The sequence below is a fragment of the Falco rusticolus genome, chromosome 7 (genome assembly GCF_015220075.1).
Source record: "Falco rusticolus isolate bFalRus1 chromosome 7, bFalRus1.pri, whole genome shotgun sequence".
Classification (NCBI taxonomy): domain Eukaryota; kingdom Metazoa; phylum Chordata; class Aves; order Falconiformes; family Falconidae; genus Falco; species Falco rusticolus.
This window is the reverse complement of record NC_051193.1, coordinates 28,773,639-28,788,373: the sequence shown is the minus strand read 5'-3', so window position 1 is coordinate 28,788,373 and position 14,735 is coordinate 28,773,639. Positions and strand designations below refer to the sequence as shown.

Below are 14,735 nucleotides of genomic sequence, written 5' to 3'. Positions count from 1 at the left end.
AGACTTACTCCAATTGATGGCAGCTCGTTACCACCTCTCCGCACTCTGTGCCAGGCTACCCAGATGGTGCCAATTCATTTAGACATATTTCTTGGCTCAACAATTCAGGCAGACAGCCCGAAAACCATCCTTTTAGATAACTGAATTGAGGTCAGCACAAGCATTCAGCTAGATAAATACTGAGCTACTGGTGACAGTGTAATACAGGGAAGACAACTGATATACACGTTCTGCTCCTGGATTTCAGTCTTCGGGGCAGTCACTCAAAAGAAAAAATGAAGGTTGTTTTAGCACAGAACAAGGGAGGTCCATTTGTTTAACAAGTCTGACAAGAACATGGCCTGCTAAATTAATACAGAACTATTGATCACCTGAAGGAGAGGCACCACAGTAAGAGAAAATGAGACGTGTCAATACAAAGGATGTATGTCTGGAGAAGTGAATTGGACAGAACACCACCCAGGCAGAACCAAAAATACAGTCCACGGGATAAAAGGGAAAGGAGGAAGCCTGTGTTAATGCTGCCTTCTATCAGCGTGTGGGCAGAAGAGCTTTCATGACAAGCACGCAGCTCCCACTGCAGAGGGGTCCAATTCCCCTTGAAGGAGTCCCCTGTGGTCAGGACTGAGGGCTGCACTTCGCCCAGGTCCTCACAAAGCTTCCAACTGTCATGAGACAGGCAGCAATGGCAAATTTCTTTGCTGACAGAAGCACACACAGCTTTGAAGCTGTCCACAGCAAGTCATAACAAAAGCATGAGAAATCCAGCTTGCTTTAAGTCAAACTCTTTTTGATTCATTATTAATAACAATAATGTCCGTCTTCGGAAGATGCAGAGCAGGCTTCTTACAGCAGAGGCCTTGGGGGAAAAAAAAAAAGATGATCTAGCTATAATATTTTAAAATTAATTCCTTACATCTCTTCTTTTTTACATCTCCAAAACAGAGAATTCAGACATACTAGGAATAACCATAAAGCAATTCTCTGACTCTTTGCTGCAGAACTTATTTCATATGTGCCTGGCAAACCTAACCTAAGCCCTGATCTTTTGTACCTGCTGTGAACATACACAGATCCCAGAGGCTTTCAAATCAGACTGATAATCACAAATCTATTTATATTAATTACACGGTCAAATCTTTAACATGCTGCAGGTACCACCATCCTAGCTCGGAAGCAAAACAAATACACCATCACCACTCCCCTAAATTAAAGGCTAGGGTAGAGCTGTGTGTCTAAATAGCTATTACCATGATCTCATGGGGAAAGCAGCCAAGGACCATGGAAACCACTTCACAACTGGGCACAACTCCCACTGCCTCTGTCCATGCTGCCTGCTGACCTCAGCCCCACACACCAACAAGACTTTCAAGTTGGCCACAATGTTGAGAGGACTCCCTAATGGCACAGACGCTAACCTGGTGAGCAAATCTATTTCACAGATCCCAGGAGAAGCTCAAGTCCTGCTCCTGCAGGTGATGCCCATTTCAGCTGGACACTACAAGCAACCTCCACCCCTGGAAACTCGGGCCTGCAGCAGTTACTCAGAGATTAGTCATCACATTCAGCATTAGCTAGTCCCATCAGCCTGTGAGGGCTTTACACACACACACAAAAAAAAAAGTAAATTAAGATCAGCCTGAGGATTAACTGTGTTGAGAACAGAAGACCACAAAGTAGCTTATCTCATCCAGTACCTCAACTCAGGTAGCAACAGATGGGGATCGTGACAGTCTTAAAATCTGCTCAGTTCAAGGCTGTACCTGGCCTGATCACTTAAGGCTTTCAACCTAAGAGCTGATGGCTATTTTTAGCATTAACTAGCTGAACTGGGGGCACTTTTCTTATTCATATCCATGTCCAACCCATAGGGCTTACCAAGCTTCTTGCTTCAAGTATTTCACAGAGACTGATGATTTTCTGCTTAGAAGAAACATACACCCGAAAGCTGGCAAGTTCAACCGCATAAAGGCTAAATGGCTGTTTCCCATTCACTCCACCGGGTCTCTTTATCCTCAGCCCCTCACCTCCCTCCCATTTCTAAGCAGCTCTAATTGTTCACATTGTTTTCTTAAACCTCTTCCCTGAAAGCTTGCATTCCCTCTGCCTCTCTTCCACTCAGGCCCTGGGAAGCGATCCTTCTAAAGGCTTTTGTCACCCCAGACCTTGCTTTAATTAGTCAATGCAAATTCCTAAATACCTACAGGCTTAGCAAAACAGCTCTTTCCCCAAAGCCTCTTACTGCTGCCACTAAGCAAGCCCACTCCCTGTAAGAAAACCTACATTCTTCTTTCCACTAATCATGCTAAATTGCTGCCACTCCTCCAAGCAACCAAGGAGAAACTGTGCATGTGTGCAGCTGAAGACAAGGTGAATTAGTCACATCGCAGACTAAAAAGGGACTCACTGATCATCCTGCTCATGTGACAGGTGCTTTTTGGAGGGAGGCACTGATTTAATGCTCAGGCTCCCTCTCTTGCTTCCACAGGCTTCAGTCCACTCCAGCAAAATACTTTTAACAAAGCCCTGAATTCCTCCATCGTTCTGTGGGGTTAGCAGCACTTCACAGATTTTTGTGTGTTTGTCAGTCCCACTGCATGTGACATACTTCAGCACTGGCCCCCAGTAAGTACGCACAGTCCTTTTTGCCTTAGACCTAGTGCCCACCAGTGACAGAAACATAACGCAGCTCTGCAAACCACCCGCTAGAGAAATGGGTCACCTTGCTGAAGAGTCAACATCCTGACTTTGAAGGTGTTCCAAATATCAACCACTTATTCTCTGTAGGTTAAAATCATCCAGAGTGTATTTTGGAAGGTGGCAAGAATAAAAATGAGAATGTTCATGCAACCAGGCAGCAGCAAATGCAAACTGGCTCCATTTACTGGCAAAGTGGCCCAGTTACTGCCAACGCTTTTCAAAAATCCTATGACCCTTGAAAGGCAACTGGAGAGCGCTCCTCTCTGTGAGGTTCCCCTCTTCCCGTCCTCCACGGTATCATGGTTAATCATCACCAGCTTCATCCCTTTAACTGAGCGCTTGCGAGGCAGTGTCACAAATGCCACATCCATGGGGGAAGGTGACACACAGACACAGCTAAAGCAACACAAAAAAAGGTGCGGAAAACGGTAGCTGGGCACAGGAGTGCATGTGCATGTACTTTCACATAGAGCTGGAGGCAACAACAAAACCAGGGAGAAAAATTGCACTGTTTTAGTACACTATGTCAGCTTAGAGGGATTTTAATAGAGACAATACATGGGAGATTAAGGTCAGCCAACTCACTCCACACAAAGCCTTAACAGCTTTTACCCGAAGTTGTACCCTTCAGAAAGGGTACAAAAGCTTTTTTGCTGCTGCATCTATCTCTAGGTCACCTGACACAAGATGCTGCCTCACTCTTTTACTTGCTAATCTCCTTCCTTCCACTCACCTTCCTGCTTTTTCCTCCAAGAGACCCCGTGTGCAGTCTCTCTGCTAACCCTAAAGCTTTCCAATCGCTCTGCCATTCCGGTGCCACAAGACCACCTCTGGCAGACATCCATCACTGGGATGCTTTAAAACTGCATTTGTTCCTCCCATGCATCATCAAGCTCTAGAAGGCCACCGGCTGATAACTGAGCAGAACTGGGGAGAACCTGCCAGGGCAGTGTACGTACAGGAGATAGGAAGCTAGGTGAGACAAGATTGGGAGGTCTTGGTCCACCACGCAGGGAACGGGGGGGGGGGGGAAGCAAGTTTGACAAAGGGTCATTAAAGGAAGGCAGCAGTGGGTAAAGAAATGGAGAACAGCAGGAGTTTTTCAAATGGAAAAGGTTTGCAGCTGGGGAACAGTGAACCTGGAGCAAATGTCTCCCACTTTGGCAGTCAGTTTCAATTCCACATCTTGGCACGTTAGGAAATACAGTCATTCAAGACCATACAGAGCTTTTTTTTAAAAAAGGCTTGTTGCTTCTTCCCCTGCCTGTCAGCACCATACCACAGCAGCCACACGCTTTCTACTCTGAGTCACCGTCTCTGTTCAAACACCAGCTCATGATTAGGAAATTAAAAATAGACCAGACAGGTGCCAAAGAACTCACCAAACCTGCTCAGCCCACAGGTTCTCCAGCACACACACTGCAACACGGCATGCTTGAGCCATCACACCAGCTGATCCTTTTTTTTGGAGGCTGAATCTCCAAAAACTGAGACTCTGGAATACTCAGAGGATTAGAAAGAGGACCCTTCTGGAACTGCTCCTAGATGCAACCCACAACACTGTACCGTCAGAACCATGACCCCGTGCAGGGCTGAGCCGCAGTTTGTTCTGAATCTTGATTAACTGGTTCCAGAGCAAGTACCTGTAATTGCTTTCCTCTCTCCTTTCTCCAGCTTTGCTTGTGGGGACTCAGTATAGACACCGTGCTCCATGGGCTGCTCCGCCCTCTTCATTGCTGTGCCTTTGTAATTCATCTGAAGTTGGCTGGTGTACTTCTCATGCTGCAGAAACAAGCAACAGTTGCAGCGTGCCCCTGTGATCTGTATACTAGCCCATGTAAAAGATAAACCACCTTTCCCCCACAAACAGATGATCACACACAGACAAATAGTGCAGCTAACTTCTAGCAAAAAAAAAAAAAAAAAAAAAAAAAAAAAAAAAAAAAAAAAAAAAAAAAGAGAGAGACCTGAGTAGAGGCTACAGAACAGCAGAAAGGCCAGCTGAGAGGTTTGCAAGTACCCCATTTGGAAGACTAAGTGACAATTCTAGTTCACTAGAAGGTCACTGTGAGTTAGTTCTGCAAAACAGCTAATTAGGAAACCCTTTAAAGAACAAACCAAGAAGAAACAGAACGTAGGCCGTTTTCCATTCAGGATTCAAATCCTAAAATCCCCTTTGTTCTTAAAGCAACATTATAAATTCTTTCAGGGCGCTCATTTGCATTATCTCAGTTTTTCAGCAGAGACAATTAAAATATATCTTAATTATTTCTCTCCAAACGCTCTCTCCAGCTAGGAAAGTGATTCTGCCTTAAAACAGGCTTCACACATTAACATAGTAAATGAGCTATTTAAAAGTGGGTTTATTACAAGTAAAATAATAAAAGGGCATACCCATCCAGATTACCCCTAAGTAAATTCAATGAATCATGTGCCCAATTCTAGCTGTTACATTTCCAATTCCCTCCAAGTCTTAAACGTGGAACCAGGGCTAAACCGACAGTATCTGCTAGCCAGGAGGCAGGTGATGCTTGGCACTGATAGCCCAAGTCCCTCAGCTGAACGTGACAGCTTTCTTCCTAGAGGGAGTTGCTTTTCTGCCTTAGCTAAGCAGATGCTCATACTTGTTACTGAACCCTTTGTTTAAAGAAGGCCTCACTCAGAGGACAATTCAGTAAGTAAAAACACCGGAAGCTTGAAGGCAAAAATGAGATGATATACAGGAATAAATTAAGAAAACTTAAGCCTGCTGGAGGAAGTGTGATGGAGCTGGCCTAAGTCACCATGCTCAGAAAAAAGCATCTGGACTCCACTTCTCAGAGGGAACAAGTTCTGCTGTGCTTCACCCACAAGTTAATGTGCTGGCTGTTCTTTAATATGTTACAGCTTTAGTAAATTTTTTTGTTGGTAGTCATAAAATCATAAATAACTTCATTACATATTAGCACAGGGATGACAGAGATCAGAGCAGAGATAACTGGGAAATGTATCCCTCAAAGTAAGGTTTTATTAAGTCCCAATCCAAAGACAGACTCACACTATAGAACATTTCATTGCTGTCAAGAGTATTTTAATATTTCTGTTTGCTTGACCATTACTAGAGCACTTAAAAAAATTTTTTTAAAAAATGCACCTGCATCCAGACACCCTTACCTTTAATGCTTCTTCTGGGACTTTGTGTTGAATTTGTTCCAGGACATACATGTTTGAATGTACAGAACTCATTAAGGAAATGGCAAAGGAATTGGAGATGGACAGAAAAATCTAGCATTTAATCATGGAAAAAAACCAAGATCACAAAACCAGAGAACCTTAAAATACATACTAAAAGTTGCCTGCGCTGTATCCCACCATGGCCTTTGTCATGCATGTTTTGCAAGACAGCATGCAATCGCTTCTGCTGCCCAGACCCACGCCAACTGAAGGGTGGCAGACAAGGGGAGCAGGGCAGAAGAAGCCTGGAGGAGCACCAGCAGCTCCGTGCAGGACCCAGGGGAGCAACCAGACCCCTGACTCAATGCACACCCCGTTCCTCTCCACCTGGTTGGCAGCTCCAGGCAAACCACTCTCTTCCCATGGTATCCTGGCCAAGATAGGGCATTCTTGCATGCTCTGGACAAGTGAACAGCAGAGTTCAGCTCCCTGCTGGGGATGGTGATGCCTGGGACTATGGTGCTCTCTTGCCCTGCCAAGGCCTTTCAGCCAGTGCAGCTTCTGAGATGAAAAGTAAATCAGGTCATGAGCTGCTGTGACCTATTAGGAAGGGAGGAGTTCAACATGGTTGAGCCTCAGCAATAATCCTCAGCAACACTGCGGGGGGGGGAAAAAAAAAGCATCTGGCAATGTCATCATCAACAAACCAATCAGAGCAAAGGGGAGGAAAAAGGAAAGATGGAAAATGTTAGACTAAAAATAAACCAAGTGATACTGGCATAGCAGGGAAACTCCGCACAGTCTGTAAGTGAAACTGTAAATGGAAAAGAGACAAACGCTCTCATGCAACAGCGCAGAGCAGACTGAGACCTCAGGAGATGCTGTCATCCACACTGAGCTTAACGTGGTACACAAAGCGCTGCTAAAAGGACTGGCACTGAAGCAGCAAAGGGGTGGAAGAGATTTTAACTGCCATGGCAACTATGCAGAAGTAAAAAGATGACTAAAACCTACATTCTTTGAAGTTTTCCTGCTGAGGGCAATAAATTCCATTAATTCATAAATGCAATCATTCATTGCACATAAATATCCATGTAAGGGCTGCAGGACTAAGCACTTCCAACTCGGCTGCTTAGTGCTTAGAATTGCTTTCTATACAAAAAGTTTAAACCTGTATTGCAGCCATTAAAACCTACCCATGCTCTAGGCACTGGTTTATGCCTTCGCTAGACTGGGGTTCACAGCAAATCTACAAGCTTCCCCACGCATCTAGAGACCAGAAGACACATGACCAGCTACATCAAAAATACATTTGCAAAACCGCAAAGTCAAGAAAAGCTAGAACTGGGGCTGCAGATGGGACTGTAACAGGCTTCATCACATGCACACTGAGATGTCACCTTTAATGACCTGATCCCAGAACACTGTGCTCTTTTATTGGGCAGCACTCAGTATCTCTCCCCACCGTGTATGCCTGAACACTAAGCTGCACCCCACCCCATTCAAATACCGATCTGAAGGCAGATAATCTGCTTTTTTTTTTTGCCCTTTTTTTTTTTTTTTTTAAGATTCAGCAACTACCTCCCTTTAAGAAAAAAAGAAATACCACTGTGAAGCAAGGATTTGTTATTTTTAAAATGGAAAAAGACAGCACAAGACCAAGACCAGAAGTATGATGTAACACAAGGCCTAGAAAGCCACCTTTTCCAGCAGATCCAGGATTGCACACACATCAGTTTAAGCATCCCTGTTGCAACAGTGAATGTTCCTGCACTGTCGCTACTTAGAGCGGAGGCAGCCAGACCCCTAAAAGACCAGGAATGCTCAACCTCTCCTCACTGCTTCAGCCCTCTGGGCTCCAGCAAGGTTTTGAGTATTTCAAAAGCTACAGCACGGCAAGCAAAACTCATTATCATGGGAACAACAAAAGGCACAAGAACATGACTTTGGGGTCAAGGATGCACAAGAGTTTTCCAGCCAATCACTTCCTCCCCAACACTGCTAGAACATAGTCTTTGCCTCTAGTCTCAGAGATGTCTGGACTGTTTTAACTGAAACTTCCCCACAAAAGAAAGAAGAAACCTGGAGAAGATACTTGCTACTTCTAAATTAAGCCTGAGTGGGTAAAGTTTGGCAGATAGAAGCAACTGAAAAAAAGTGGAAAAAAAAAAGGATTAGATCACGTGAAAAGGCAGCGATAGGAACCCCTACTTACCACTGTTGCTCTGCAGGCTCTGAAAGTCATTCCAACATCTATGCTTGTAGCCAGTCATACAGCCACATCAGGATATAAAGGAAAGGGATGGAGGCAAAGGTGTTTTAGCAGACACTAGCAGGATTTGTGACTCTGTAAACAAAGCAGTAACTGCAGTCTAGCCTCCCTCAATAGAGGTGAAATTTACAGATTGACTCTCACATTTTCTGACAGAAGCAATTTGCACGGGCAAATTTCATTCCATACAGAGTCAAAGGTCTGACCACAAGCCCCAGAGCTAAATGTCTAAGGCTGAAGACCTGCAAATTGTCTGAAAAACAAGCATTTGGGTGAAATGACTAACAAAAACACCCAAGCTGGATGAAAAAAAAAATAGGAATATGTTAGTTCATACAAAAGCATATGAAATATGTTTGCTCCCCAACTCGTACCAGCTAGTTACCATACAAATAAAAAGAAAAAACCTCAACCCTTCCCTAGAAAGAGACTGAAGAGGCACCTTCACAGTCACTACCTCCACAGTTAGTACTGCCAGTGCAGGGCCCGATTCAAAGTCCAATGAAGGTAGCAGGCATCATGCCTAATATGCTCTTAAGCTTTTGTTTCTCCACCTGGTAAAGAGCCATCCAAAGGCTCCAGGAGGCAAAACAAACACCCTTACTCATTAGTCACAACTAGCGCTGTTAATTCTCCATGCAGCAACCAACACAAAACCCAATCAAAGACCACATCTCACTCCCTCTTCAAACGAGAAGGATATCGTAGCCGAAGCGAATGACATCATTCAGTTTTAGGGTGATGTACTTCTGGTCAGGAATCCTCACATCATTGACAAACGTCTGCAGGAAAGAAACACAGGAATGTTTTTTGACTGACAGTATCAAGGTGATGCATCTCAGATGGACTGGGCTCCTGAAGGGCAACCAGGCCCAAGGAACTGAGGGTGCACTAGCACAAAGTCAGCCAGGCGAGGAGCTAAGTTGCCTAGAAAAAATCAACACTGGCAAGTAGCTCCCATGGGCAAGTTAAGAGCACCCCAATTATGCTTCAAAGCACGATGCTGAAAGGACCTCTAGGAAGATTTACCTTTCCATCAACTGCAAATGAAATTTTAGTCCCCAACTTGGAATACATAAATGAGGTGCCTGAAGTTAGGAACTTCAGGTGCTCTCGGCTCTCTTCCACCCTTCACAACCAGCAAGAGCAGCAAACGGTGCAACTCATACTCTAATTAGTGAGCTGGGAATCAGCTTTCCGCTGGATGTCAAACAAGACTAGTGTCAGCCCCAAGGCCTGCTAACTTAACAAGCAAAGCCTATCACAGAGGAAGGGGGAAATGAAAATGCATAGGAAAACAAGCATTTGCAGTAGCATCCCTGTGATGTCTGATGATACATTGTCCAAGGCACCATATTATCAGTACAACAAGCCTCTTGCACAAAGGATTCACATACTCATTTTTCCTGTGCTCCAGGCAGTTAACTGGGGCCCAAAGAAACTAAGTTACCCTTACAAAGGTGCAAAAAAAAAAAAAAAAAAAAAAATCTACTTCATAGCTGTGAACAAGTATCTTGGATGTCTCACATGCCGACTGTCCGAGGGGACCTCCTAAGGAACAATTCTTGCAGAACAATGGAGGAATGAATCAAGCACTCACGGACATCCTTCACAAATAAACCATGTACGTTTGTAAAAACCTGGGCCAAATAAAAATAAATCAGGAAGCCAGTTGAAGAAGCACCAGCATGCTGATGGGGATTAGGCACTCAGCTGCTTCTGGGGCAGTCACGGACACCAGGAGTCACCCTGCCTCCCAAGGTGGGATTCACCCAGCCTCACAGACCAGGAACCCGCTGCTGAGTCTTTGTAGCCTCAATACAAATGCGCCTATGCTCTGATGATTCAAAATTATGCTAGGAAATGAATTTACATGCTTCCACCAATGAAGCACAGTCTTTTTCTGGCTTCTCACCTCAGACAAGGCAAACAAGCATGATAAAAACAATTATTAACCACAGGGGAAAAAATAAATGCTGGAGCAGGAAGCTAGAACCTCAGCAGACAACAGCCCCCAGTTTCCTGGCAATTTACAGAAGAGCTGGGGAACAGGCCTATAATTTCAGAATAAAAGCAGTGAAGCTGGTTAAAAGGCATGAAATTCCTATTAGCATGAAATTTTTTAATATTTAAAAATTCGACAACAGTGAGATCCGAAACAGGAATAATTATTTGCTGACTCTTCTGCAAAACAAAAGCCTGCAAGAAAACCCTTTTTGATGATGTTACTTACGCATCTATGGTTACTTCAAATGAAATAACCCAAGGAAACCGCTTATTGCGGACAGAAACACTACCTTCAAAACCAAAGACCCTTAATAGACTGCAGAATCAGCTGAACATTATAATAAAAACAATACAAAACATTTTGACAATTAATATGAACCAGATTATCCAGCAAAGCCATATAATGCACTGTTGACAAGCCATGAAGTAAATACAAACTAAAAAAGCAAATCCTGAAAATGGAATTAAAAATCAAGGCCCTCCGAAGTTACTTCCTTAGTTATGGGGGGAAAACAAGTTTTCATGAAAATTTTCAGGTAAGGACCCATGTTCCTTTCATGCAAAATAAATTCAGTTTGGCCACAACAGCCTCCAACAGAAGTGTGTTTGACCAGCTGCAGAAGACAGGCACTGCTACAACTCCTTTTACTCCACTGACTCTCTGAGCATGCCTATTATTAAAACGTTGTAAAATCATATTCTTTAGCATGTCAAAGTAGAAAAGAATTAGTAGTACAAGCCTTCCCTCTCTTGCAACCAGAATTTTCAGCTGTTATTTTACCACCACGAGTCAAATACCGCAGGTTTTGAACCAGGGATCCATCTAGAGCCCAGGCCACTTACCAGAAATACTCCCATTTCAGCAGGGCTCTGTGTCTTCAGCTGTTAGGCTGAGAAGGATTAACACTTATTCTTGCTCTTTTCAGACACCAGAAAAGGCAGAACAATTGAGGTCTGCTTTAGCTGCTGCTTTTGTACAAGTTTCTGGGTTCATCTTGTGCTTTTGCGGTTGTGAAGGTGGAAGGCTTCTGTTTCCAAGCCCAAAACAATGACTGCAGTAAAACCCCTACTGCGAAGACAATTATGCGAATCTAGCTTAGACCTGCTCCAGCAGAGGAATAGCTCCACTGGTATGAAGAAACAGCCAAAAAAGAGGCATGCTATGGCATTAGGATAGTTTTAACTACAATGGTGTATTTAAAAATCACTGAATTGAGGTGGGCAGACAGAGCCCTCACCGAGCTGCCTACTACCACTGCATGAATTAGAACCATGGCAAGGGTTAAGATTGTAACAGGCTCAGCTCCCTGTTCTGGGTTCACATTATACCTCAGTCTTCACACAAACCAGGCCCAAGGCAGGCAAAAAAGCAATTTTTACTATTAAAAAAAGGTGATTTTAAATAGTTTCTCCCCAAAGAAAGTAAATGTCTCATCATCCCACAAATCACTGCATGCACTGACAACTGAATTGCCAAAAGGTCACCCTGCTCATGCTGAACAGCTGCTCCAGAATCTTCACCAGTTTAACATTAACATCCCCCAAAATGAGACTCAACTTATTTCCTTCTCTTTTGCAAGAGGCTCTATGATTTTGTGAGCCCTGAAGAATTCTGCAAGGACATCAGAAGAAAAGGAAAAAGAAATACAATATTTACCAAAGCTTTCCTCTTCAAAGATGAGATGCTACATGACCTCCATCTCAGGTCTTGCAAATAATTACATATGTTTAGCTTAACTGATGCCAACAGTTGCAGTGACCCAAAAAGGTCTAACAGTAGAATTAAGTAAGTGCACAAGTGCTTGCAGACTCAGCACGCCGCGTGATCACCTGCATCAGCCAGGATGTTTGCGGAGGTTTGCTACTTACGCCATTTAAGCTCCCAAGATCCTTCACCCAGTGCTCATCTTTCTCCTTGTCATAGTTGATTACAGCATGCTGCTTATCGACACTGCGGGACTGGCAATGAAAGCACAGTGAACGTGAGACCAGTCAGGCATAAGAGACACTGTTAATCAAAGCAACATTTAGACATTAAACTAACTTGATATAGGGTAAGGAGAGAGAGGGGGAAAGCAAGAAGGATTAAATATTATTTACTGCTATAAATAACCAAAGGCTAAACAGCAAATGCTTCCATGGTTGTTTAAACAGCTCACTAAAGACAATACTCTGAGGGCGGGGGGGGGGGGGGGGGGGGGGGGGGGGGGGGGAGGGCAAAATCACTGCAGGCTGTCAAGTGTACACCATAGTTTCAATAAGTTATATCAATACACACCGAAAACAAAACCAGTCAAACTGAAAGCCTGGGGGCAGGATCTCAGCCAGTGCTAACTAGAAGAGCTCCACTTTTCACCAGCAGAAGCCAGTGGCCTCATCACTGGGGACATTCCTATTTGGGATGATTTTTTTTCACTTTGAAAAATAGGAAGAAAACTTTTTTTTAAGTTACAAACCAAATGTATTCACAACAATATAGACTGTTCCCAGCATTAGGTCCTGGAGTTGATTTAAATTCTAGGATGTTTTCCAAGTTGGAGGGAGGTTAGTAAACTTGGGATGAGAAAGAAAGCAACTCCAGGAAAATCAAATTTAAAGCTAGGTTGGAGAACACTGAACTGGACAGTGATTTGGTTCCACTGGCTTTGCCACAATGCACAAGTACCAAATACACTTCATCTTCAAAACAGAAGACAACACTTTAGCAGGAATAGTGCCAGACTTCTGAGGTAGTAGTGTTAGAAAAAAATCTGAATAATTTTCAAATATGGCATGTTACAGCTATAAAGACACCAGACTGTCTGTATTTAAACCTACTGCCTCTCATAACTTTAATTCTTGCTATAGTTGACCTCAACCAGCCACTGGAACAGTGTGCATCAGCACAGGCACATGACACTGTGACCTCCCTGGTATCTCAGGCCAGGGGAGGGTAGGATGTGCTACCCGAGTAAGGGGGCAAGCCAGGCTCTAAATCAGCTAATCCTCCTTTTCCTGGGCATCAACCAACAAGTTCTCGGTGAAAATCCCTTCCCTTTTCCAAACTATAAACACGCTGGTTTCCACAGCACCACTCTCAGCAAGCCACTGTCTACTTCCTTGCAAGCGTGCAGAGGCAAAGATTGTTTCAGGGGAATTCCTTGGTGAAAATACAGAAGCTTTTCCAGAAAAAACTGCTACCATTTGCAGGAATTTCTCCTACCCCTGCCAATGTCAAGCACATTGGTAATATCCTAACAGCTGATAAATGGTACCTCCTCCCCCTGCAGAGCATATGTCAGCCGAGGAGACCCGTCCTCCAGGATAACCCTGAAGTACCAATACGGAGCAAGCACATACTTGGCCAGAAGACTGCCCTTCCACCTTGCGATGTCCCTCACGCCATTCACGACATGCCACTGCAGGCAGAGGCAGTCAGGAGAGGGGCAGGTGACTCCAAGCCTCTAGCTGTCTCACTAATATAGTTATCCATACGCTGCTGAATTTACAAGTTGTCAGCTCACATGAGTCCCAGATGGAAAAAGAAGCAGCGCTTTGTTTTGCTGCCCAACCGGTGCTGCTTGGACAGCAAATGCTCCCAAAAAAAACCTAACAACAGGTAGAGACAATGCAGCTGGGGACACCCCACTTGTATCTCCTGCTGTGCTGAGCCCGGAACGTGGGCAGTGTCGCACAGCAATTCCCTCCCCGAAGGGGCACACACAAACCTCTCATCCTCATACAAATGCCCACGCGTAGTGTCTGACGCCAACCTCAAGCTAGGGGCAGGTCTTAAGCATTTGCAGTGCAAAGCTGCCGCGTCTGCCTCTTACTATGCACGTTAGATACAGCCCCTCAGTCCAATGTGCAACTGCCCGCGTGGCTGTGGCAGGTATGCGCACTGCAAGGTGAGGATGGTCCAGGTAAGGACAGTTGAGGGATGCTGCCCAGGACCTACACCTCAGCACAGGGCCCTGAGCATGGGAATGTCTCCAGCCGCTGCCTCATGGTATTGCAGCAGCTGATGCCACACAAGCTGGGGTTGTACCTGACCTACCACATGGTCACTCACACCCTTTGGGAAGATGCAAAAGGGTGTCTTTCCACCACCCTCCCCGCTCAGGTCCATTCCCACAACTGGGCACTGACCTGGGCTGGGGTTCCTGGAGGGCTCGCTGCACCTTGCCAACAAAGCAGAGGTGGGAGAAAGTCCCTGCTCACAGCATGGGTAGAAATCCCCTTTCCCCATCCATGGGCACTCAGATAACTACATTCCAGCCTGCTGGACTCAAAGGCAACCGCACACAGGGGTCCTGCCTGCATGGCACAGATGCAAGATCTTCATTCATACCTCTCCTACCCAAATGTGTGGGCATCACTGTTCCCAATGGGATGTGAGGGAATATTGATTAACTGCTGCAGCAGTGTTTGCTTCAGCTTTTTAAAGCATGTCATAGACACTCATTTAAAGATTAACAAGTTTTAAAGGCAGAACAATCCCTCTAGCCCCGTTCCAAAGGCAGAAAGGCTTCCACCCCAAAAGGTTCATCCAGACAAAAAATTAGGGTACATTTTCTCTGGTATCTGATTTTAAATGTATCACAGGTCATTTTAAAAAGGGTTT

The 14,735-nt window shown here is 44.6% G+C and overlaps 1 protein-coding gene across 9 annotated transcripts in view; it reads right to left on the bottom strand.

Moving 5' to 3' along the window:
* CEP170B (centrosomal protein 170B) overlaps positions 1-14,735 on the bottom strand; it is a 60,479-nt gene that overhangs the window by 34,303 nt on the left and 11,441 nt on the right. For all 9 annotated transcript variants that reach the window (XM_037394899.1, XM_037394900.1, XM_037394904.1 and 6 more), the window contains exons 3-6: positions 12,002-12,091; positions 8,829-8,907; positions 5,854-5,912; positions 4,344-4,482 (exon numbers count right to left, since the gene is read on the bottom strand). In XM_037394899.1, the coding sequence (XP_037250796.1) occupies positions 4,344-4,482; positions 5,854-5,912; positions 8,829-8,907; positions 12,002-12,091 (367 nt within the window). The remainder of the gene's footprint in view (positions 1-4,343; positions 4,483-5,853; positions 5,913-8,828; positions 8,908-12,001; positions 12,092-14,735) is intronic.